Source organism: Hoplias malabaricus, chromosome 10 (assembly GCF_029633855.1).
Source record: "Hoplias malabaricus isolate fHopMal1 chromosome 10, fHopMal1.hap1, whole genome shotgun sequence".
Classification (NCBI taxonomy): Eukaryota; Metazoa; Chordata; class Actinopteri; order Characiformes; family Erythrinidae; genus Hoplias; species Hoplias malabaricus.
The window spans coordinates 19,386,360-19,412,619 of record NC_089809.1 but is presented as its reverse complement, the minus strand read 5'-3'; the positions used below and the strand labels follow the sequence as shown (position 1 = coordinate 19,412,619).

The 26,260-nt window shown below is 38.0% G+C and overlaps 1 protein-coding gene across 1 annotated transcript in view; it reads left to right on the top strand.

Annotated features, from left to right (window-relative positions):
- The window catches only part of vstm2a (V-set and transmembrane domain containing 2A), a 37,228-nt gene extending 11,357 nt beyond the window's left edge, over positions 1-25,871 (top strand). Inside the window, exons 3-5 of the mRNA XM_066683480.1 lie at positions 14,347-14,397; positions 14,915-15,245; positions 23,219-25,871. Of these exons, the coding sequence (XP_066539577.1) occupies positions 14,347-14,397; positions 14,915-15,245; positions 23,219-23,295 (459 nt within the window). The 3' untranslated portion in view covers positions 23,296-25,871. The remainder of the gene's footprint in view (positions 1-14,346; positions 14,398-14,914; positions 15,246-23,218) is intronic.
- Positions 25,872-26,260: the final 389 nt, after the last annotated feature.

The window sequence follows — 26,260 nt, the reverse complement described above, 5'->3', positions numbered from 1 at the left end:
GATTTCAGAAGATAAACAAGGGCTGATATTTTTGGACATATAGTAGGGTTGCCAGAGCTTCTGCATTTGCACAAACAGTTCCCATTATTTTATATGCTTCTGTTTTAACCCTTTTTATGATGTCTCGCTCTGTGTTGCTGAAACATTCTGCGTGACAAATTGGCTTTTACCGCGCAAAATAAAAATAAATGATGAGGCATTTCAGCCACCTCATAAATGTCATGACGTTTGGCCTTCGTAATCAGGGACTATGCCAGCATGACAGTGCAAATGTTTGTCCTACTTGTCAAACACATGCTGGTGCATGTCTGCGCGTCAACAAGAGCACTGACATTAAACCCACAACATGGCGCCCACTAAAAATAAAACCCTTATCAGGAAATAAGACAGGCCTTTTGATCTACAAAATGGCATAAACCCACTACTAACAGCCTTAGATTCTCATCAAAAGCAGAACCGACACTGAACTGTCATTAGAGTGTTATATCTTGGGATGCACAAAAATAGCAATTGTGGGCCAATGCAGATATCTGATCAATGTTAAGCCACTGGTCACTAAATAATTTAAATAATGAAAAAATGCAACAGAATATGTTCTTGGGAACTACTCCTCTCACTGCAAAACCGTTTATTCAGGAGCTCTGCATCTTTTACGGAGGAATGTTATGTTTGTGTAAGACACTAACAGTAGCTTGTTCGTAGCTGAAATATAACTTGTCTTTAAGTTTTTATTCACCGTTTCAATTAACAAAGCATCTCATTTGTAGCTTGAGCAATTTAGTTTTGTGCTTTCAATATGTATTTACTTTAATGGAATGCGTGCAAACACACCAGCAATTTAGCAAACGGTGAGGAAATGACTTTTATACATTATTTTATTTAATTAACCTTTATAAGTAGTTAAAAAAAACTCTAAAATCAGAATAAATGGCAAAACCATCACCATGGCAATGTAAACACTGCAGTGTCAATAACAAAACACTAGCCAGACCCTCGGGGATGTAAACCCTGAGGCTAACCTTGGTTCAGACACCGTACAGAAGACACAAGTTGAGAGGAGCCCAACGATGAAACTGCATTCTGTGATATTGAGAATACACACCCCTTGTGATACTGTACTGAGGACCTGTGTTCTGTGCTGACCCAGTACACCAAACACTGAAAACCCATCAGTGTCAGGCAGCGAGAGAGCCCACATGCTGTTTCTGGAATCTTCAATTCCGCTGGGTGCTACTGGTAAGGTCAGGGGGTGGCAGTGTTTGGGAATCACCTTTAGTAATTTTAACGCAGTGCAGAAGTTTATCATTGTGGATATGTTACAAAATATTTCATCACAACAGTCTCCCTGATAAACTCCTCCAGTACCAGAACTTGCTGAACGTGCTGGAAGGCAGAGTCTGTGACGTGAGTGATGTAAACATTGCTAACTATGATTGGTTCTGTGGAAAACCTGACATCACGTGTGAAAGAAAAAAAAAAAAAAAAAAAAAAAAAAAAAAACTATTACTATTTACAATCACTAAAAATGCTGCAACATAAAACTTGAGGAAAAATACATGTAATAATAATAATCTCGTAAAAGGCCGGATCATTCTCTACAGTACTCCAGAGCAAATTAATAGAGAGAGATCAAGGATAGAAGCTGAAAGAGGTTTTAAAAGGACATCAGCAAACACTGTTAAAAAAACCCATTTAAACAGTGAGGTTGGTACTAGAGCCACCTGGATTAGCATTTCATAGAAACATTTCTGAAAATTCATATATTTTAGTGTGGCAATTTAGCACTGCATAAACAGTTCTTCTGGAATATAATTGTTTGAAACATTGGTCAAATTTATCGCTCATAATCTGTGATGCACATTATGTAAGTAACTGTCTATTGATACAGATCTGAATCCACAAAACTCTAATGGGGTTGAAGAAATAAGAACCACTGCAGTGGTTACAGAGGTCCATTTAACTCTAAGCTAGTACCTGCCCTAGGTCACAAAGCCTAAATGAATTGTACCGAGAGAACCTGAAGCTGCCAGAGATTATGCTGAGCTGTGTGGAATGTTATCTTCACAGATACCTTTATAATGTGATATGCAGTTGTTTGCTAAAGGGCTAAAATTTGTCTTAGAAGCAATCACTGGGGAGATGCTCATATTTCATGGCTGATGAGTCAATTTTTCTCCAAAGAAGGGTCATTAGGGATCAATAAAACTGCGGTGTGTTAACCGACTGTGTGTGCAGTCTGGAATTACCAAGGTTCTCAAGAACAGCCTTCTCAGGGAAGGCTTTGTCCATCTCAGTTTTATTGTCCATAGTGTTTACAGGCAAGCGGCCAAGAAACGTTGACTTTGGACAGAAAGAGAATTTGGTAACACTCCGCTGCAGATCTTTGCGCAACACCCGTGGCCTTGTGACAAGCTGGAGAGAAAGAGACGAGGAGAAAATGAGTGGGCAGAAGGAATGAGGGGGAGGGGGATTCAGAGAGCATACAGTATGCAGTGAAGATGCCAGCAGCGTAGTCCAATTCAATTTACTAGATCAAAACAAAAGTTGTTCTCTTTGAAGACACTTGGCATGAGGGCATCCAATTAGTGAATGACTCATTTGATCCAGCCCAGACCCTGCAAGAACACGTCTGGAACTACTCTTGCCACAGGTGCAAATGTGTTTGCCCATGCCTGGCCATGAAGAGGTGTTTGAAGCACCGTCTTGAATAAACTCAACTACTTCAACCGCAATAGTACAGATAGGTATTATTTATTTTTTATTATTATTATTATTATTATTATTATTTATTTATTTATTTATTTTTAAGCAATGGAAACATGACAAGATGGTGAATCTACAGTTCAGGACCCCACTGTGTTGATTGTACTGCAGCAAATGTCCAATCAAGGTTCCAATCCACCGTGTACAAATGTTGAATGTATTGAAGCAGTGGGATAATTTGTTGGTTTGTCAGACTCTGATTCTGAAATTAGGACCAGATAAAATCACTCAAATCCAAAATGATGCTGTTTCTAAATTTGCAATAATTAGGATCAATCAACTGAAGAATTACAAGGAGCTTGTTTGGAAGGTACGTCCTCTCTCTGGGAAATTGGAGTGGTACACTAAAGAAAATGATTGTAAGAAAGAAAATAATTATACTATTTTCCGTTTTAAGTGCATTTGTTTGTTATTATAAGTGTATTTATTTGTTATTATATACTTAAAAATAATTGGGGTATGTCAGGTAAAAAAGGGCTTCTTTCCATTCTGACCACTTTCAGACCACTGCTTTTCCAGTTTGTACCTCCTGTGAAAAGAAAATGTACCTGGGATGAACATTTTCTTGGACAGTGTGAACTGTAAATGGGTCAGTGATTGTGCACCTGGGTCAAGCTCCTTTATTTTCCTATTAAATAATTAAATAATTATCCCACCTCTTTTATTTAAACTAAAAACTTACTTTTTAATTCCACAGAACGAAAATATCATTTTTTATAAAAGAAGGGTCAGGGAAATGCATCATAACAAGAAATGCTACATGGTGCAATGCCTCTTTGAAGAGACATTCAGAAATTAGACATTTATATATTTTTATAACCAAGAAAAACAAACTATAATAAAGCTATGGAAAATATATGTTTTTTTCCTTGTGTGTTATTGATCCGGTACAGCAGAGCTAATGAGAAGTAAAATCTTTTTTGCCTATTGTGCAAACTTTAAGCTTAAAGATTTAAAAATAAATCAATTTAATAAATAAAATACAATTATTTATTTCATGTTAATGTTATAAGGAGAGAACTCCAGTCTAACCTCAGCACTCTATTGTACTCTAAGGAACTTTGCTTTAATTTTACTGGGAAATTGAAAAAGCACAAAATACCATTCGTTTTTGTAACGGCTATACAATATCATATCTAGTGTTTCAAAGTCAGAATGGTAGCTCCTGAATAGGATTAAAGCAAGGAGCTAGTGTCAGGATTGGCTCGTTTCCCTAAGTCACATCCTGTACCTGATAGTTTTTAAGCAATAATGTGACTGAGCTCACAGGTGCATCTTATTGTGTCATGTTATTATGTTATTATGTTTGCCGTATTGCTTTGTTGTTCACTGTCACAGTTGTTCTAGTGTCCAGGTTTGGTTTTAGGGTTTCTAGGTTCATCTCTGTGCATGTTAGGGTTCTCAGCGTGTGTTCAATAAATATTAACCACTTCAGCATACATTTCCTCCCTGTCATCCTACTTAATTCACTCACTGGAGGCAGGTGCAGAAGTGAGGCCAGCAAGGCCATGACTGACAAACTGCACTCTCAGTGAATCTGGGAAAACTCATATTAGCTTAGCTAGCGATTTTCCCCTGTTTACTTAACTCAAATTAATATTTTAAGAAAACAGGAGGAAATGCATTTGAGAGATAGGAAGGACCTCCGTTCATAAATTATGACATGCTTAATAGAAAAAAAGAGCTTTTAAACATCTATGATCCCAAAGGCATTTTTTTTAAAAAGAGTTATCAGAAGTTGATAAATGGTTTTGAAAGTCATTTTACAAAATATGAAATGCTTCAGGGTTAGTCAATTAAAAACTGTAGCATCCTCGCACGTTAAGACTATATTTCAGAACAATGGGAACATCTATTCTCCATCATAACCCATGCTTTGGATGGGGAGTAGCCCTCAGCCCTTTTCTATAAATGGGATGAATTAGGAGCCAGTTGTGACTCTTTGGAACAGAGGCCTGTGGACGGCTGCCGGGGGCCGTAAAGGAGATGAGTGCCCACACATAAAAGTGGCAGATTAGATTAAATACAGACGGGTCTGCTTGATGTGTGGGATGACTTTGACCCCCTTCTGGGTTTAGCCTTCTGCCCTCTGCTCTGCCAACAGACCTACCTCCTTTATTCCTGCCACCAAATGAAATGCAGTCACTCAAGAGGGCTCGGGCTGACACATCCTGCTCGGATGGAACTGCCACACTGTTTTGATTAAGGACGTCGATCTGGAGCTCTAAGTGCCACTGTGCCTCATTGTGTGAAAGTCATTTACCGAGGATAGGAAAAGCTTATTGTAGTGAGTGGCAGCCGTTGAGCTGATTAAATGCATTGTGTATTCTGCAGCTCTGAAACAGCTGTGTTGATCATTGATACGCTCTGTGTGCTATGTTTATATAGTATTCCTCAATGCCATGAACAAAAGAAAATGGATTGATCCGCCATATGGAGGAGTAAAATTGCTATATACAGATGTGTATGCATAAATAACCACTATACATGACACGCAATCTGGATCTGAACAAATGTCACTGATGAAAATTATGTACGAAAAAAAAAAATATATATATATATTTGCCAAGCTATTGGAATATACCAGCAGCTAAATAGACATCCTCTCATTCCACTTCTGTTTATGACAAATAACACCAATGTCTGCTCAATAAAATAAATATGAAGGCTGTCCTACCAACAGCATTCATTTACTCATGTTGACGGCTCAGCTGTCAGTCAGGATGACCCTCGTACAAACACTCTGGAGGCACTACTGAAAACGCAATGCATTTTCCTCCTCCGATTATGTAGCACTTGACAGATTCGCCGAGAAACTGCAGCTAGTGTTCCGCCAGTTCATGTTTCTCTCTATTGACAAAGAGGATCTTTATGTCTTTATCATTGGCACTGGACACAACAGACATTTCATGACGCAAACCCTTCATGGCATCACAAGGCCATGAAAGGTTTGTTTACGGACAGTGAGGGCCAGGGTAGAAAGCTTTTGCACAAGTTGCAGCCATTCTGCCTGAATATCTTCCGTACTCTGCAAACTCAGACTTCATCCTTAAAGAATTGGAAAATGAATGTAATAGAATTCTCAACAAATAAATCTGAAAACAAACCAAGTCCACAAATGTGTCCAACAGTTTTCATTCTTTTCATCAGAATTGTCAGAATCTTAAAATGAAATCTGCATGGATTTTTTCAATGTTCTTGGAAGCTCATTGCATTTTCTGCTTTTTATGATCAAAGGAATTCCAGACACATTACTTTGATCATAACCATTACTTGAGAGCTACACATCCTTTCAGACCCATAATCTACTCACTGTAGATGAATGGATAGAAATATTCAAGGACTCTAAAGCAAGAATAGAGCTTGATGATTACAGATCTGGGGGGGGGGGTCTAACCAGGCCTCGCATTTATATCTTAATTATTTTATTTCTTCTAATATATTCTATTATCTTATGACTCTAAACTACTATTTTTTTTTACTTTCCTCTGAGTGCACGTGAGTATCTCATATCCTCAGACATATCCTCAAATGTCTCCTGAAACATGAATAACTTGTACCTAAAGTTTTGAGCGGAAATGACATGAATGCAATGCAAATGAATGGTGGTCTCTTATTTTTGCAGGCTGCTGCAAGGCACTAGCACACAACCCTAAACATGAGTCATGTGCATGGGAATATGCAAAATGCATTTTTCTCTCTCATGCATATGCATTTGAGGGAGGTGCAGAAAGTGGGAGGATGAGGCTTGGGTAAATATTGCCAGTTGCTTTTTAAAAAATCAGGAGGAAATTAGCATCTCAGGGGTTACTAAGAGGTCTGTTATTAGAAGGCTTTGTTTAACAAATGTCAGAATACATTATGGTGTGACTGAGACAAGCCTTGCTGGGGGAAAAAAAGAAGCTATTAGAATAACATTTTAATTTTCAGAATCAGATGTGAATGAGAGAGACAACCCGGTGCTAAATGTGGATTGTGGCTCTCTCCATGTAATTCCTTATCAATTGTCACTTGTCTGTAGCCACAGAAGAAAAACATGTTTTGGTAAGAAAAAATAATGTTTTGTTCAGAGACCAGTAGTTCCTGAATATGCAGTTTGTGGGCTGTACCACATGCAGTGTTTAAGTGGTCCTACAAGAATTCTGTGATTTGATGCAGCCTAAGTAAATGAAGCATCCACTTTCCAGTGTGTTGTGACCACATACTGTGATCGTACGTTTTAAATTGCACATTCCTTCATGCATATGCCTACTCTAAGTGTTTTAATATTTGGCAAATGTGTTTCTATGTTTCTAAGTTCTTATTCACCTTTGTTCTCAAATATTACACATTAATTCATGTAATATTGGCTATATTAGTTATGCCAAAAAGTTGATGAATTAGTCTCATTAGTCTCATGTCTTTCTTTTAAAGGGTTCCAGAAGAGCAAAACACACTAAAAACACATACACACCAACCCCACACAGGGCCACATCATTACCGCTGTGTCACACCTAGCTCAGCTTTTAATTTGTAGCTATTCTAACTTAACCAGATTTAGAAATGTTTGGGTGGACCTGATCCTGTTCTTTAGAATTTCTATTTGAAAGAATGCGTGCCCACATCTGAAAGTTTCAATTCATAATTGCTGGTTATTTACTGAATTAAATATATGGAAATAGAAAAAGATAGCCTGTGCAAACATTAGGCCACATTTGGTTTATTATTTCCATATATCCAACTAATACTTCATGTACATTACAGGTGATAGGGCATTTTTTATTGTGTTTATACACATACAAAAACCTACCATAATAAAAATAATAATAATAAAAAGAGTAAAGAAAGTGTAGAGAATTTTCTTTCTCAAAATTTCTTACCCTGATTTGATGACAGGGCATTAGTAAATCTAGGACCAGTCTAATCAGAGAGAGAGTTTAATTTGTCCAATCACAGCACATGTTGTTTGCTGTTTTGGTTTCCTAGCCTTTCTGTTAACTCTGCAACTGTGGAATTGGATATATGAATAAGAGAAAAAAATAAAAAATATATAAAAAAGCTAACGTCAATATTGTCACTAATTAGTTAAAGACTGCATTTTGATTTATTTGTATTACACTTAGTAACAAGTGCATATTTCCCATCATCATAAGCTAATGCGATACTGATTGCGCTGGCATATTGTATTGCTATACATTACCAAGATTAAAGGTGATGTTCGTTATTTTTAATTAAAAATACTTACTGTAAAATTCGGGGAGAATGTTTCCTTACCGTGTTCTCCCCGTGTCCGCGTGGGTTTCCTCCGGGTGCTCCGGTTTCCTCCCACAGTCCAAAAACACACGTTGCAGGTGGATTGGCGACTCAAAAGTGTCCGTAGGTGTGAGTGTATGAGTGAATGTGTGTGTGTCTGTGTTGCCCTGTGAAGGACTGGCGTCCCCTCCAGGGTGTATTCCCGCCTTGCGCCCGATGATTCCAGGTAGGCTCTGGACCCCCCGCGACCCTAAATTGGATAAGCGGTTACAGATAATGGATGAATGGATGGATGTTTCCTTACCATTTGCATGCTTGAAACCTGTCTAATGTGGTTACGAAACCCCAGTATCTATAAATGGGTTTAAAAAAATGTATGCTAGTCTTTCGGAAACAGCATTTCAAAAGTGTTTAGACAACAAAGATATCGCCAAAGATTCAAAAGTATGAAGCAACATAAGGATATTGCTATATTACTGCTCCCAAGTGGGCAAAATTGACTTATTTTTGCTGTAGAAGGAACAGAATTAATTTGGGCGAGCACTAGCTGCATGAATGTAATATGCACGAAAATTACAAAACTAAACAACTCAAGTTACAAATGAGTTTCTGAGGTAATTCAAACAGTTCAGACAACTTCAAAACTTCAGACAAATTACACATACTGTTCCACCTCAAAAAAATGTGGAGCTTCTGAACGTAAACACACCAGAGAGCAGCATTTCTCCACAACTATTGGCATTGCCTTTAACATTTCCACACAGGTAACATTTTATCAAAATGTTTGATCAAACAAAGATTATATCAAAAAGATTGATGTCGAGTTTTTTTGTGTGTGTGTGTTTGTTTATTTTTAAGTGAACGTACAATGATGAAACAGCAAATCACACTTTGCATTTTACAAGACTTGGACTAAGAATAAAAGAGAAAAATGGATTGAGCTTATTTAACATAGGCCAGGAGAAACCCTACTCTGTATTATATTGACTTGTTTTTCAGACCAGACAGTGAGGTCAGGGATCAGTGAAGACATATACTGCCCACAAAAATAAAAAAGGAAAAGAAGAAGAAGAGGAGAACGAAAAAAGTGACCATGTGCTGGAGGGAAGGATGTAGACCGAAACCACTCAGAATCTGAGTGAAATAATTCATTTCAGGCTGTCAGTCATGGGCAGACAGGACGTCTAGTTCAAGGCTGAAGCCATCAATCATTTGAGGGTGTCTCCCTCACCATACGAAGCCTCATCTGCTGATCCTAAATGACCTCATGTACGACTAACAGTGTACCCAACGCTGTTTGTGCCAACACCTGCTGGTTAACCAGCAAAGCGAAGTCATCAGAATACTGAACATATTAACTGATAGTTAACAGAACTAAACAAGTATTTGCCAGATGGTTTTGTAAGATTTATAGAACTGAAAATATAATCCTGTCTCATATGCTAGAAAGTTAATTTAGCATCTTTAATGTGAATTTAATTTTGGCAGAGGTCCACTGTGTCACCCTGCTGCCTACACTTTTTCTTTATTTTCCACTAATCTACATGCAGCACATGGCACACAACTTGTGCTTGATTTTATTCATTCCTGCCTCCTCGGAGAGCCCACACCCTCCCACTACACATGCCTTTATTCACAGATTCAAGCTTGTGTTGTGCTCAATGTATTATTATTATCTTTGAAAACAAAGTAGTATGAAAGAGCGATAAGTCATTTTTAAACACCGAAAGTAGCAAATTAAGTGATTTTTAAAAATAAACCAACTCACAACAGCCTCTGAAAAAAAGGTTATGCTCCTCAATGGTTAAAATGGGTTTAGTACAGAATCTGAAACATCCAGGCCACTAGGTGTCAGTATAATGGCTGTTTCATGACATGAAGACACATTAGATGAAAATGACTGACTGACTTTAAACATAATTATAAGTGCTGCCTTTCAACGGCATTCACTGCCATATTTTCCCACTGATTCGATATAGTACATGGGCATCCAAGTAAAATCTTTTACTCGTAACAGTGAGTTTTCCTTCATTAAGATTCTACAGCATCTCTCCTGCAGCTTATTAGTCTTCCTAGAAATCAGAGGAGAGACATCCACACTTCTCCCTGTTGCTTTCTCTGTGAGCTCTCCATTGTTTATGAGGGAGTCGATTACATTAAAACCAAACCAAAAGTGAGGGCTACCTTTTCAATAATGCAGAACCCACTTTCACAGAACAGCCCGTGTAAAAATAAAATAAATAAATAAAGATAACTCATTTTTAAGGCAGAATACTGTTAGACTACTTTAGGATTATGACATTACACAGTTTTAACAACAGCCTAAAAGTGCTTAAAAGCAAAGCCTTCTAGTCTGCATGATATCAAAGCTGCAAAACTGAACCATAAATCCAGATTTGCAAGCAATAGTAAACTTTAATGTCAACATTGTTAGGTATGTCAAGACAATTTTATGCACCAATTGTATTTAGTCAAGTCAAGTGTTGGCTAGAGAAAGGGAAACTGCTCTTTGGAATGATGGGGCACATTTCATTGCCTTCGAGGTAGGGCTGGGCAATTAATCAAAAATTTAACTGAAAACCGACATTCAGAACTTCTAATCAACGTAATGTTACATATATTGATTAAATCAAGTTTTCGTATAATTCTGTCTCACACTGTGTGCTCATGTACAGTTCCCTTAAAATCGTATTGTAGTCACACGATTCTGCCCAATCCAGTAACTTCAATCTTTAGTGTGGTAAAATGTTAAATCAATCATGATATTCGTTTTGCCGTCTAACGTCTCAGCATTAAGTTCAACTCTTGTGATCAAGAAATATTCATCCAACAGCAGTAGTATCTAACCTCAGTGCTCTTGTAGCTGAATGCAATTACATTTTTTACCGCAATGCTCCAGGGTAATACGGCTGCAAACTGCCAAAAACTGGCTAATGCAAGCCTTGATTTTGTAGACGTAATTGATTGAGGAGTATAAAATTGTATATATGTGACAAGTATTTCTTTGTTCTGTACTTGAGATGAAATCAATCCGCAACACATCTGTCTCATATCAAGCTCACTGCAGTAACAAGTCATTTTGTTTCAATATGCTCGTGTGTGCAGCACCTCATCCTCCTTTAGCATGGTCTAGACTTCAAATTCATAATGCACACAGTATATATTTTTTTATGTCCAGCCAAAACTATCCGTGAAAGGCTCATTGAGCTTTCTGGATGTAATGAGTTAGTTTGTATACAGCCTTACACCATTTAAAAATACATTAGCATATCGCTGAAATGCTGCGTGTAGAACACAATGTACCTCCTGACCATAATGTGGCTATGTCTGCCTTCTTTAAAAAAAATAAATAAATAAATAAAATCATTGCATTCAGAGGATGAGGTATACTCTGAGTTATAATTCTTCCATTTTGCCATGGATGTCTTGGCAGCATTATGAAGGACCAGCGATAAAAAGGAGGGTTTGAAGACCTACTAAAAACTGGAAAGCGTGCAACTGGGGAGATCTCAGATGGTGAAAGGAAGCATAAAATATTGACAAAGGTGGAATACTTTGGTGTTGTACCTACTCTTTGAATGAAATCTCTGAATCATGAATCATTCGGGATGAACCCGAACACGTTTACAAGTGAAGACGAAGTGCAGAGGCTTTGTTGCTTGCACACACTGAATGTGAGATGGGCCATGGTTTTAAAAAGGCGATCAATGTAGCGCCTTTGGAATATAATTAGTAGCTTTTCTGGGTTAATATTCTCCAATAAGGTACAAGAATCTAAACAAAAACAAATCTAAACATATTAAAGTAAGCACTGCATTGACAAACTGGCACAGCAGTACAATGCTGATCACAAGTGATAATTATGGTGCAATCAGCCTGGATAATTGTCATTAACCGTACGTCTTGATGTGTGATTACTTGGAAAACTGCTTAAGTGCGTGAAAGAACTTAATTAGCTATTATCTCCCTGGTCTCCAAAGTGCAAGTCCGGAGCTCGCTTGCCTCGCATTACTTTAAGGTGGTGTTGTGAATTTTTGCAGATGCACACACATTTGTTTTATTACACAGAGCCCTGAGGTCGTTAAGAGAGAAGAAGTGTATGTTTAGCATATGTCTACTCCAGCAGCGGCTGTGTGCTGCTTCTGCTGCGTTTCATCTGGTCTTGGCTTGGTTGAGCCCCTGGCACTGCCATTATAATGCATCTGCCTTCTACTCCTCATACACAGGCCAAAGAGCAGCAATAGAAGAATGCGTTGAACTCCAGCCAGCTTTGAACGCTCGAAATGTTACATTCACCAGATACTGGGAGTGCAATACACAGCCTATATCTCAACGTACAATCACTACACCTGGTTGTGGCCTTTGTTTGGCTTACAAAAAAAAAAAAAAAAAAGCTCTGTGTGCTTGCCAAAATAAGGAAAAATAATCAGGAATAGAGTATATACTGTAGAATGAAAAGCTTAATTTCATGGTAATGAAGTGCATATGCTACATGACCGTGGCCATTCATGAGAGTTATGTCTATATTTTATCATAAATGATTCCATTCTCCTTTCTTGACATTAATTTAGTGCCGAGACCCCAGCGCCTCATGCATTATGCAAAATAATCGCAGGGGCACCTTTTAAAAGAAGTCAATTTCAGAGAGCACAGGGAATGACAGGGTGTTCTGAATGAAGGGGTTTATTGTTAGGAGGAAATGATCAGAAGCATTCCATCAAGAATACTCAGTTCAAGTTTGTTGGCTTCATGATTTGTGACACATTTAAATGTAAATGAGGGCGAGTGGTTCACATGTGGGCAAAAGTTGGTGTCATTATTTAGGTTTTGTGGTTTAGTTCAGTTATTAGCAAAGTCTTAAAACCATCCCTCGGCTGGTAAAATTTTGTACTGGGCTCACCCTTGTTTGGCAGAGTGTAATTCACCTTTAAAGCGCTGGCCTGAAATCAAGATGTGTGGTGAAAGGAGTGGGGGTGGATTGTTAACCCCCTCCAAATGTAGTTCAGCTTCTGAAGTGCTAAGACTGGAGTAGCAACAACAGAGTCTTTATCCTTCTTATTACAGATCAATGAGGCATCACAACGATTCTAAAGCAGTGGTAAAATGTAAAAAGCTAAAATTACTACCTGGTGTTCCTTTAAGTAGTTGATATATGTGTCTCAACTAAAATTCTATCATTCAATTAGCTAAGGCATACCAATGTAATCAAACAAGTCAGATGAGCTTTGTGGGGACCAAAGATTATTTCTTGCCCCAAACCCTGCACAATAGATGGTAATAAGAGCGTTGAACTCTCAGTTGAATGCCAGGAATCAGGATTGCAATTGGAAATTCATTAGACCCAGATTAGGTTAATTGTATTTGTACAGAGTGGGCAGCTATTGGAGGCCTGCTTTAAATGAGCGGCATTTTATAGTATGCAACTTGATGGGAGGATCCACAGAGCTAATGGAGATAAAGTACACCATGTAAGAGGATGTGGGAGCGAGTTAGACATGGGATTTTTCCTCTTTCTTGCAGTATGTGATGTAGCATTATAGATTTCTAAATTTATATATACATTTCCTTAGTTGTACTTGTTCTATTCTTGATTCCTTTTTTTGCTCCACCCTTCAAAAGCTAAGCACAGTTCTGTCAGGCACTTCACTTCTCTACCTTTTTCATTCCCTTGTTTTAAAACCTGAAGCATCTGATAGCACTGTATTTGAAAAGGTGTCCATTTTATTCGCCGGCACTAAATCCACTATAACTTGGTTCAAGCTTGGAGTCAGCAAGAATTGCCTGGGCAGCAATCCATGTGGCATTCATTTCAAAGTCTACTTAAATCAATGTCGGGTTTATAGCTCAGGCAAGTTTGGGATTTTTTGGGCTCAAGTGAAGTGGAATGAATAAAACAATAAAATAAATAGTTTAAAATGTCCCTCTCTGATCAAAGCAATCTAAACCTAAACCTACAATCTCCTGTGTGATGTCAGCATCTACGGTGTCCTCCTATGGAGCACCATTCATTTGAATTCTGAGATTTGACAGTATTTAAAAGCTTTTTTAAATATAGAATTCCCTGAAATAAAAAAATAGAAAATAGTGAGAGAGGTACTATTTGTTTCTAATAAAGCAGCTTCTGCTTAGCTATGTCAGTAATGGTTTAGAAAGCATGCGCAATATTGTCCTCTCCCTTGAAAAACAACAATAAAAAATAAGTCAGAGCATTTGAAATATTTACAGGCTCCATTGGTATGCAAGTGAGGACTACAGACACTGGTTATCCAGAGATGAAGGGGGCTGAACTTTTAAAATGATAAAAACCTGAAGGCAGTCTTTCATGTTTTTGATGCTTCTCTTGAATTCTAGATGGAGCTGATACCAGAGCCAGATCCAGATGATGAAGGAACTAAAATAAGTGTAAGTATGCTCAAACTTTTAGATATTTAACATATAATCATTTAAAATTTCATGTCATTTTTATGTACAGACATATTTGGACATAGTCTGAGGTCAAAAGAATTTTTATTTTTTTTTTATAGAAAACATAATTCCTCTATTTAAAAGGAACATTATGTAAGATTTGGGGTTTTTGCTCCTGAAGCTCCCCCTAGTGTAATTAATGTTACTGTACTGAAATTAGTGGGGAGTGTGTTATATAGTGCAGAAGTTATATAGTGCAGTTTCTGCAGTGTTGAACCCAGGGTAAAAAACCCACAGGCTCTTATCTCTATTACAGGTCAGTGGTGTATCAACATGACTTTGAAGCTGTAAAATGTTCCTTTAACATGATCCAAGGTGTTTGCAGTGATATCCGCTTACAGGCTGCCAGATGTCCAGTTGCTTTTTTGTTTTTCCTCTCATGTCTATGTGCACTGAGAGTCTAGAAATATTTGTGTAACTGATACTCAAGCCTTGTCCTCCATTTAATCCACAGACAGTCAAGGTCCAAGGCAACGACATTTCCCACAAACTCCAAATCTCACGAGTAAGCAAGAGTGACGAAGGGCTGTATGAATGCAGAGTCACAGACGCCAACTATGGAGAACTGAAGGAGTACAAAGCCCAAGCCTACCTGAAGGTCAATGCCACAGTCCGCAGAGGACTCAAGAAGACCTCGCCCCTGCACTTGACGGATAAGAAGCCCCGGAAAAGCAACTCGGCTATGGGACAAGACAGCAACGGCATGAGTTCAGACCAGCGCTCCCAGTCCACCTCTACCTCCCACTCTTCACAGTCAAAAACAGTCAAACATAGCGCAGGGTCAGGTAAGAGTGGCTTCTATGTCTGCTTTTCATTTAAGAGTCTCATGAGGAGAGATGTGATCTTGTAACCAGACCGTTTGGTGACATCCATGAGAATTACTGGGATAAATGTGGGTAGGAGTATAGATCAGACAAAAATTAATTTAAAAACCACTACAATGCCTCTTCAGGGTGGAGGAGAGTATTGTTTGACGGCACTTGTCAACAGTGCCTGATATAACAAACCCATTGTACATAAGGTAACAACTGAACGGTCCACTAATTAACGCACTGTGTATGATGTGTATGTGTAGAACACATTGAATGAGGTAAAATTAAAACTGACCTGAGAGAGAACAACAGTTCAGTTAAAGAAAACAATAGTTCAGCTTTAGATGATGGTTAACAGTGGCTCCAAGCGGCCCCTGATTCTCACAACTGTAATAATAAGGCTGAAGAATATATGACACAGAACTGGAAGCTAGGTTGAGGAAAATGTGAGCTATCAGATTTGCAATCAATTCTCATTTGTACTCCAGGCATTAAAAGAACATGGTCTGGAACAGGGGTGGTCCCGTCTTATCCACAAGGTGCTGGTGTGATAGTTTTCCTTCCAACAAGGCAGAATCACACATGATTAACTGTTGAAGATTGGGCTAACTGATAAAAAGCAATCAGGTCTGCTGTTACTGGTTTGAAATGAAAATCTGAAACCACATCAGCCCTTTGTAGATAAAATCTGATACCCTTGGACTACCAGAATTTGGGGTGATTTTTTTTTTCTTCCCACAATCCAGCAGCAAAAGATAAATGGGTTGTCCCCAGGACACACATTCTTGTTACATTTGACGGTTATGGCATTTGGCAGATGCTTTTATCTAGAGAGATTTAGACTTTAAATTTAGATACCGCTATAGCCAAATATATGTTATAGAATAGTGTGGCTGCATAAGTAGGGGATGGAAACCAGGGATCACTAATAGGTGGGCCTCTTTCCTGATCTGAACCCAGATGTCCTAACAGGACCTGGATCTATAACTGATAAACTATTGAGAAATTTTTCATTTCAACAGATTGACAAGTTTAATTGGTGTACATTATGTAGAATATACTGTACATGTTTAGCAGCCCAGGAAACTCACAAGCTACTCCTCCAATCAGGCCTATGCATTAAGATGAGCAGTGACTCAGTTGAATGTCACACAGGACAGGGCTCCAGACACTGTTGTCCTGGGGCCAATAAAACCAGGAGTCCCCAAGATGAGCTTAAAGTGTCTTCTGACACTTGTGACGACAGTGTTGTGTGGTAAAATGAAGTGTTCCAAATAAGGAAACTGATCACTCCTTAAAATGAGAATGGGAGTGCTCAATGTTTAATATGGAGGCTGTTTATGAATAAAGTCCAACTTCAGGAAAAAATAAAGGAAGAAACAAAAAAGAACAAAAAGGGAAAAAAAGAGCCAATCAGGTTGATGACAGAGGAGGGTCAATTATATTAACTAATTAGGAAAAGCAGCAAACTGCAAAGGATAAAAGGATATAAGGATTTTTTTTCTAAATAATTATAATTCAATTTAACTTGAAAGGAGAAAAAGAACATTTAGAGAATGTTATTTATAATCCATCTAATTCTGGGTAAAAGCTGACAAATTTTGTTGAAATAGGTATTGAATTGTTAGTGTCATTGTAATTTGTTTTGACATTCAATTGTTAACCACAAAATGTTGAAATAACACCAGACTACTTCAATATTCAGGATATGGCACTGATCACAATGCAAGTTATGCATTATGATATTCCAGAGTTTGGCTTGAGGAAATCCTCTAATTGGACATTAATTTATTTGAATTAAATACCAATAATATAGTCTCATGGAGCGATGCAGTGTTAGCCATGATCAGTTGGTCTCTCTTACAAGATCACAACAGGCTCCACAAGTTCATAGCCAGTATATATATAAGTAGAAAAGTAGTGAGTTGTTGACCACAGAACATTGCACATGTTCTTAAAGATGTTCTTTATGACTGCCATCTTGGATAGCTTGGCTTTAGTTCGACACCAGTATATCTACTACTTTTTGTAGATGTTTTCAAGCATTTCAAGCATTTTTTCCACACCCACCCCACCCTATCCAGTAGCTGCAGTTCATACATGCCAAGAGTGAATATGTAAACACTGAACAGCAGTTAACACAATACTAGTGATTTCACCATGGAAGCTTTCAACTGGAGCCACCATGACATACTGCATTAGTTACAAGATTTAGAAGTCAAATTCTGAAAGTAACTTTTGAAATTTAATAGGCTTTGTAATAAGCTTTATATGAACTGCAGCAGAACTCATAATGGAATTTATAGGAGGGCCAGTAAAGGACTTTACAGGGCCGTTTCAGCTGCCAGTAAAAGCCATAACTCTGCTCATCAATTCAATAAAGTCAGCATTGCGTAAGGCTGATAATGCTGCTCTAAATAGTAAATTTATTACAATCTTTTAGAAACTTGTTGGCCTCAATGTTCAGATTCCCACAAGAAAACTAATGTAAAAGTAAGTTGCTGCAGGCCTGTTTTTATTAGGCAACATTTGACAGTCTTTTAAATAATAATGACTGTATGAACCTTGCGGTGCATTAGGATGTGATTAGAGGGAAGCTGTCAGAGTCGATGGCCTAAAATGAACCCTAGAAACCAAACAAAAGCATCGGCTTGATCCACATCTGAACTGACATAGCATTTTAGATTGAAATGTTGTGCGTTGCAGTGGTGTGTGTCAGGTGGAGGCTATAAGCCAAGGAGCTGGGGTGATTTGTATGTTCTCAAGCATGGCTGGGCAGCTGGAACTGTATTCTAACACGGTCAGAAGTTCTGCATTGACAGAATAGCTGATAGCCCAGGCTCTCCCATGGGGGAATGGCAGACGTGCCTTATGCTGTCTCACTCATGCACACACTTTCAAACACGGAGCAGAAGGGAGGAGAGAGAGAGAAAGAGAAAGAGTGAGCAAGAGAGAGAGGGACAGCGAGAGACATATACACAATTTAAATGTAAGAATACTGGAAACTATTAAAATGTATTGTGTCTGTGACCTTTTAGACATTTTTAAATAGATTATTTAAAAACCTATTCATGGCAGGTCTTAATTTAAAAATAAATAAATAAATAATACATTTAAAAAATTAAATGTAGTGTATAGGTCCATATATGTTCACTAAATGTTTACCCCAAGATGTACTCTGTAAATAAATAATTCTATAAAATCTAAACGGACAATGATAAAGCCTAGCCTTCAGTGTAATCTAACACATACCAATGCAATGGAATATGAACAAAAGAAAAAAAATAAATCATGTTCCTAAATAAGGGCACTGAAAACAACCATCCCAAAGATGGTTAAATTATTGTTTTGTCTAGACAGAGTATAGACAGATCTGTGTATTTAAACCAAAGCATAGTCCACTGTAAACACCATCCATGAGGGAAAGCTTGGTTAAAATTAAAGATGACAACAATAATAAATCTAACACAAACAGATTACATTCATAATTACCACTCACTCTAGTTTCTTGAGCTGAAGTGCCCTAAGCACTCTTACCTAACAACACCTCCATGCTAAAGCCATCTGCAAGATCAGTGGGCTCTAATTACAGATCATGACATCCTGACACCACTCCAGGCTCTCCTTATAGCTAATTGGACAGAGCTGGTTATAAATGTATAGATGCAATGTGTAATCGGGGGCTTTGAGAGCATTTGAGCCCTGAGTAAAAACAGCCCACAGGAATGATTAATTATTCTCTACAAAGAGAAAGAAGGAGGAGGAGGAGGAGACGCAGCAACGCTGGAGCCCAGTGTGATTGCTTCTCCTGCATGATGCCCCTGCTCGCTTGATCACTGCGGGCTAAATGAAATCTGGCAAAGAGGAGCAGAGGTTCGTAAGCCTCCATCTCTCACTCTCTTATTCCTACCTCCTCTCCTCCTATCGTTCCCGATATTGAACTTGGCTGAGAGAGAGACTCCCCAGGCACCCCTCCTCTCAAAGAACTGCTGCGCCTGGTCTGAGGGAAGAATCCCGTAAATGTCACAGTGATTTACTGAAAATTTCATTTTCCATTTCCTCAATGTTGCCTTGTTATTAGGGGTTTTATGGCTAAATATACAGCCTCCTCACGCTCCCTCTCACTCTGAGACTCTCTCCCACTCCATCTCCTCAAGCTCTCACTCCCTCTTCTATAGCTATCTTTTTTCCTTTTTTTATTTTTATTTTTATAAATTCAGGTACATAAAATTTGCAAGATATCCTTTGATGTTTTTAGGCCACCTATTTAAATCCCACTGTTTAAAAAAATAGGCAGAAATGGCATGGAAGTAACTTGAAAAAGAAAACAAAGATCAAAATAAAGTGCCCATTGCTCAGTGAGATGGCGGCCTCGTTCTCAGTCAACAAGCTTTCCAGCTTAATAAATGCAGGAATTTAATTGCCTATACTTCATGTGATGATTTCGCCAATGCAAATTCATGGCTGGTTGCTCCAGTTTATGAATCCTTAAAAAAACACCATTGCTTCAGTCTTCTTTGTAACATTTCCAAGATCTTTCATAAATCATATCTTTATCTAACATGCTGAAGACAAAACAGCTTATGTATGCTTCCCCAGAACAATTACTCAGTCTAAACAAATCTAAATGCCCTCCTGCCTTTGTATTTGCAAGCTAGGATGTAACGTAGCCATTGTGTATTCAGTTATCACCCTTGCAAACATGCATGGTCCAAATAGAGGCTCTTGGAAAATTTATATATTATATTGCACATCATGACAGCCAAGCAATATTACAGACAATAAAAAAAGGAATGCAAAACATAAGTGCAATTTTCTGTTGGAAAGTAAGGGAAATTGGCTTGGCTAAGCTGACAGAAAATGAAAGGGTGTTCCATTCACTAACCTGCTTCATGAAACAAGTGTCAGTTCTCTTTACAAAACCGGTGCAACAATTCAAATAGAGTGTGAGATTATGCAGAAAGGTTGTGGGTTTGAAGTTGCCATAAACTAAGCTTGTAGAACACCTTATAAAAAAAATATAAATAAATAAATAAAGAACCAAAAGAGATTCTGCATGATTTTCTCAGGGGTCAGATAAAGCCCCTCCACTGCAGCACTATCAGCGCCGTTAGATGGGCAGACAGATGAGATCCTAACCCTGGTGCTGACTGCCAGCTTTCTGCGCATGTAGGATGCAGTGAATAGATTCAGAAGGCACTGAGGGTAAAGACAGCGACTTGACATGTCGGGTCTCTTCTAGGCATTTACATAAATCCCTATTCTTGACAGTTAAATGGCAGTTTGATTTTTGCATTGCAAGGCTTTCTGGGACGAGTGAAAGGCTTTTACATTTATTTGGATTGACACTTTTTTTTTTACCTTAGGTGTATTTCCGTCGTTTATCTCTAGGATTACCTATACATAAAATATTTGGACAAATGCAATACTAAGCAAAACTCAGGCCACTCCACTTCATCCAGATGGGTGGGTTTCATCTAGAAAAACCACTATTGATTAATTTCTTCATTTTGTTTAATAAAAAAAAAAAGCAAAGGAAAATGGCCTGAAATTACTAGGTCTGTGTATCATTTGAAAATATTCAACACAGTAACAATATTTTCAATCAATATTTTTCTAATTGTGACAAAAGATGCAAGAAATTGTATATTATTCACATATATACACATCGGCCATCATGAGTAATCTCCATCTCATACTGCCATGTTAAACCCCATAAATGGGTTTAATGGTTCTGCTTCATAAAGAACAAAAACATATCAGCATTACTTTTCCTTAAACTACTTTTTCTTCCCTGAATATATTTCTAGTTGCAGTTCAGTTTTTAAGAGTTCTTTTTAAGAAATTTCAGCATGTCAGCCTTCTCTAAGGTAAAATGCTAGCTCTCTCCTGACTGTTGTCACCCGCTGTGGAGAAAATGTGCTCTGATGCTGCAGAAGATGCCTATACTCCCATATACTTGCATGCAAGGTTTGACATTGGCAGCACTTCCTTCTTTTCACACCATCAAGCTACAGGATTATTTGAAGTGAGCAGGGACAGCATGTCTCTGTAGCTCTGCATCTCCATTTTCACCCTTAGTCTTTTCCACACAAATATATTTTGTTTCCTCCCAAATACTTTACGTTCCCTTATAAAGATGGCTATACGTACATGGGAACAGATGCATATGAACACAAGTGAGCATTAACAAACAAATGATTAATTTTGTTTCTAACTTCATACTTCATTAATGTTAAAATGTGCAAACAAAATCAAGTAGCTCTGTATGTAGGTGAAACCATCACAGTGCTCCGAGTAAAATGACCGGCTGTCAGCACATCTAGGTATCAGCAGATGAAAGATGTGCAGCTCATCTAGTGTTAAGATTTAATGTGATAACACTGACATCACACTAGATGTAAAGGAGTGTTCCATAGTTATTCTACGCTTGCCACTGTGTTACCTCTGTGGTCATATTTATGATCGTGTGCGCACAAGGTCATGTTTTAATGCATTTGTTATGAAATTAAAGGAACGCAAGTCCTCACTATGTTTTGATGTTGTGTGGACATTATCTCCCAGAAGCTTCACAGCTTTTCATCACATTTACAAACGCTATACTTTATGCAAGAATTGAGATGCCTTACCTGAGTAGCATTTTGAGTCAGAAGTGAACAAAGCTATAGAAATGGCAAATTTCACAAAAACAAATACAGTATTATAGCTATGTGTGTGTCAGCATGTCCAGTGTTCATATGCCTGTGTGTATTCACATGTCTGCATCACCTTTTCCTTTTTAATGAGGGAACTAAAAACATTGGCATGCGAGGGATCTCGCTTAGATCTAGATTTAGATTTTAGATCACCCAACCATAGTAAGGACATTTATTTCAAAGCTCAGTCTTATACTTTGATAGAAGTTTTTTTGCTCCTCATAATCAATTTTTACTAAGAACACCAAATTTTTGTTTTCCTCAAATTGCTCAGCTGTACCCCACAGTGGAAGAATGCATAGGAATGGACAGAAACTTATGTTTTCAGGTCTATTTTTATCAACAGTGTTTACCTGACTTTGATTTTGGTGCTGGACCAGATCTTACACAGGAGTTCCATTATTTTTCAAAATATCTTATATTAATTGTCCAGTTTAGAAAGCACTGTTGCTGGCAGAATATCTTGTATTAAACCTCTTCTGCAAACCCTCCTGAACTATGTTAGCTGCACTTGGTTATTTTGATTTAAAATTAAACAACAGCAGTGTTTCTGAATTGTGCATAGTACTCACTCACTCCCATATATATGGAGCTCTGGATTTTAACCTTTTTTGGGGGCTTCTCCATTCCTATTTCACCATATTTTAATGTTCTTCGTTTGTTTTGCTCTATGTTAACTTCATCTTCACTGACTCTCAAACAAGGGTCCAGCCTTGTGATTGGAGATACTCAGACTAGGATATGGGACAACTAACATGTCTGCATTCTGCGTAGGATGCAACACAAAATCAGAATTGCACATTTTATCCCATGTACTCAGACTTAAGTAAATCACAAAAAGCTGATTGGATTGTTTTATTTCAGAGTCAAACTAAAATTATAGGTTCCGTTTAACCTGGTATACAGCCTTTACATTACGTGAAACTTCACATGATTTTCAAACATGGTTTTTTAGGTTTCTGCTATGACATTGCTCAGTGTGTCCTAAGTGAGACCACCTGTATTTCATTGTGTATAGCATAAGTAAAATATTTATGACTATTGAGCTCTGCCTGGGATCCCAGATGATGTTTATTTATTGTGTTGAATTTATTGCAGTAGCTGTTACAAGACCCAAAACTGGCAAACCTCCATGTTGTCTATGATAAGTGACGAGTGCTAGCTTGCATGTAATTGATACCCCTGATTCACTGTTTGCTGTTTACCTCTGTCAGCTTTAAGATATTGATGTGGCTGTAATTTCTTCCCCAGGTACCAGGATAGCTACGAGCCATGGACTCGCTTTCCTGATTTTTGCTAGCGGCTGCGTGAGGGGAGCTTTACTATAGTTGGTGACTTTTTTCCAGTTTCACCATTCTTAAAGCCAAGAGAAGAAGAAAAAAAAATAATCACTGCTATTTCCATGGAGTGGATGGCACAGTTTTCCCTTACATAAAACAAGTATTTGCACCCAAAATGTTATAATTATCTTCACCAGAATCACGTTTTTTCAGAAGCCTTGGAGGATCAGACTGTCATCTTGGACATGTGCTCTGTGCTCCAGATGATGAAAAACAACATGGACGCAAAGAATTATGGGCTAACTTTCACCCATATACTACTATTAATTTTATTGTTTGTTTTCAATTTTTTTTTCTGTTTATATCCAGCTGTGAATTTAATATGACATGCTCTAAAGTTCGGGAAGAATTTATATTTGTGTAATATATAAATATATACATACAGATGCATATATAAGGATTTGATTTTAAACCTTCTTGGACTCTGTACAGCTTGCATTCATTCTGGAATACTATGTGTGCAAGGACACTGAAGAAAAAGTGAACATAACAGCACTGGCATTAAAAGTAAATATTGTTGCTGGATAAGTAATGGAGTTCTGCTTAACTGTGTGATGTTCTAAGCTGTTTAATCTGCTTTGAGGTTTCCTGACTTTATTTGATGCAGATTGTCCTTCTTGCTAAAATGCACATGCCATTCTTTGTTGTTGTAGGGTTTTTTGATTTGAGTTCTAGTTTTGCATAATAAATGTGAGCTGCTTTCTGTTCTCACTCTGTTAGTCTTGTTGTGTATTCAAGGAAAACAAAACTGTTTCCACTCATCATGTGCCATAACCGTGCCTACTTAGCATGTCTACCAAACAATGCTGGGACATGTACTAATTAGCCTGCTGAGCACTAAATTGCACACAGCAATGCCATTTAAGGACTCAATAAATACAGACCTCTTCCTTTATTCCATGGGAGGTGATTTGTTCAGTGCGGAGAGAAGATGTAATTGAAAATCCTCAAGTCAGCTTTCATGGCCCTTACAATCGCACCAGGCTAGAGACTCTGAAGCACACCGAGCCTTGTTATCTTGTCATTTTCCACCATCTTGGGTATGGTCTGGTGCTGTTTTTTTTTTCTTTGGTTTTTTTATGCTCTTCTGAGCATATTCATTTTCACAAAGTTTGGACAAATGCGACCTCCTGCTTGAGAATGCATTATATTTGCTCACTTAGTTTTCACTCTCTAGCCGAATTCAGTTAGATTGTTTTCACTCTTTTTTCCCCCCTTCCCTGCTGGATTTACAAAATGTATACCCTGCCACCATTTCATCAGAGAAAGCACTTAAGACCCAAAGTGGACACCAAAAAGATTAAACCTGGTCTGAAACCCTGAAAAGAACAGTGATGTGCACCTCCAACGTGCAAGAGGAATCAAGAATGTAACTCCAGATGTGTGTTTTTTTTTTTTGTTTTTTTTTTTGCAAGGAGCTATGGATGCTGAATGTCTCATTGTTGTATTCCAGGCACAGCATTATTCAAAAACACAAAAGGACAAGAAAAAGCTCTTCTTTGATAATCATCATTTTCTCCAGTGATGCTGTCACCATGGCACCATTTCAAAGACTGCATGCTGCTATGTATCACGCAGCACTATTGGGCACCTTTTTTTTATGTGGAACATGAAAACAGCAGATATCTACGTTTCAAGTCAAGCGCCATTTTCCCCCCTGACAGATCAGAATGCAACACATGAGGACAAATTTAGTCTTTGTGTTAAAAGTAGCTCAACACCTACCATATCTTCAAGATACAAGACAGAGCCCACCTCTACACACATTACTTTGATATCAATAGTTATTATGACTAGTCACAAATACCACAGAATTTAAAAGTATCTTGACTAAGACAAAAAGTTTGAGTTCAAATGATTAAAAACATCCACTAAAATGATCATTAAGTGCATTTCTGAGGGTCAATGCATCTTCTCTTGCTCCAGACACCCTGTTTGACATATTTTAGAGTGCACACTCAACCGTGATGCTCCTTGGAATATTAAAGCTATTTCCACATGACGAAAGTTTAAGTGGAGTCTGCATACTAGAGTAAGAGTTCGGGTGGAGGTCATATTTGTAGTATGCAATCATAAATTAACTCATCGTAAACAAATCATTAAGACCAACTGACGCCTCTGAATAAACTTCGTAATCACATCTGAACGTGACCTTTCCAGCAGCCATCATTATTATGCAGTGAGTCTATCCACGCAGTACCAGAGTCTTTCATCTGACGAAGAAGCTGAGATCTGTCTAGGTTAGTCATCAGCAGCACTCCAAGCCATGTTTGTTACGTACCCTGTAAATAAACACAGTACACACACTGAAACCATCAAGATCCACTGAGCATTGGATGTGTTGCATCATTCTCTTTTGAAATAGCTGAGTTCCATTGTAATGAAGAACAAGCTCACTGGTAAACACACCAAGTCTCTTAAATGCATATAGAAGTGGGGTATTTTGAATGTGATTCAGACTTGAACGCCTACATCTGTGCACGGTTTGTGTAAAAGTCCTCCTTAATGCAGCAAGCAGCATGATGTTCTTTTTGTGTCTCCAAAAAAAAAAAAAAAAAGAAAAACACTAAAACCTCTTTGCTCCTGTGTTGTCAGTGGTTTATGGATATGTTTGCTGCAGAGACTTCACATCATCTCCATAATCTTTGGGATTTCACTTTTTGGCAACACCCCAACCACACTATTTTCCAGAAAGACAAATGCACATTACCACCTGAGCATTGGGAATACCATGGATTACACAACAGGAGACTCCTGCTGGATTTAAGGCAACACCAGATCGGACCACAATCAGCCTGAGACATGAACTCAGCATCCCACTAACTCCAGAATCTAACACATTACAAACAATATCTCATCCTGAAATCTCATGGATATTATTCCTTTAAAAAAAGAAATGAAAAACAAAAGTATGAAAAACATGAATTTAATTCTCCTGCAGATCCTCTACTGA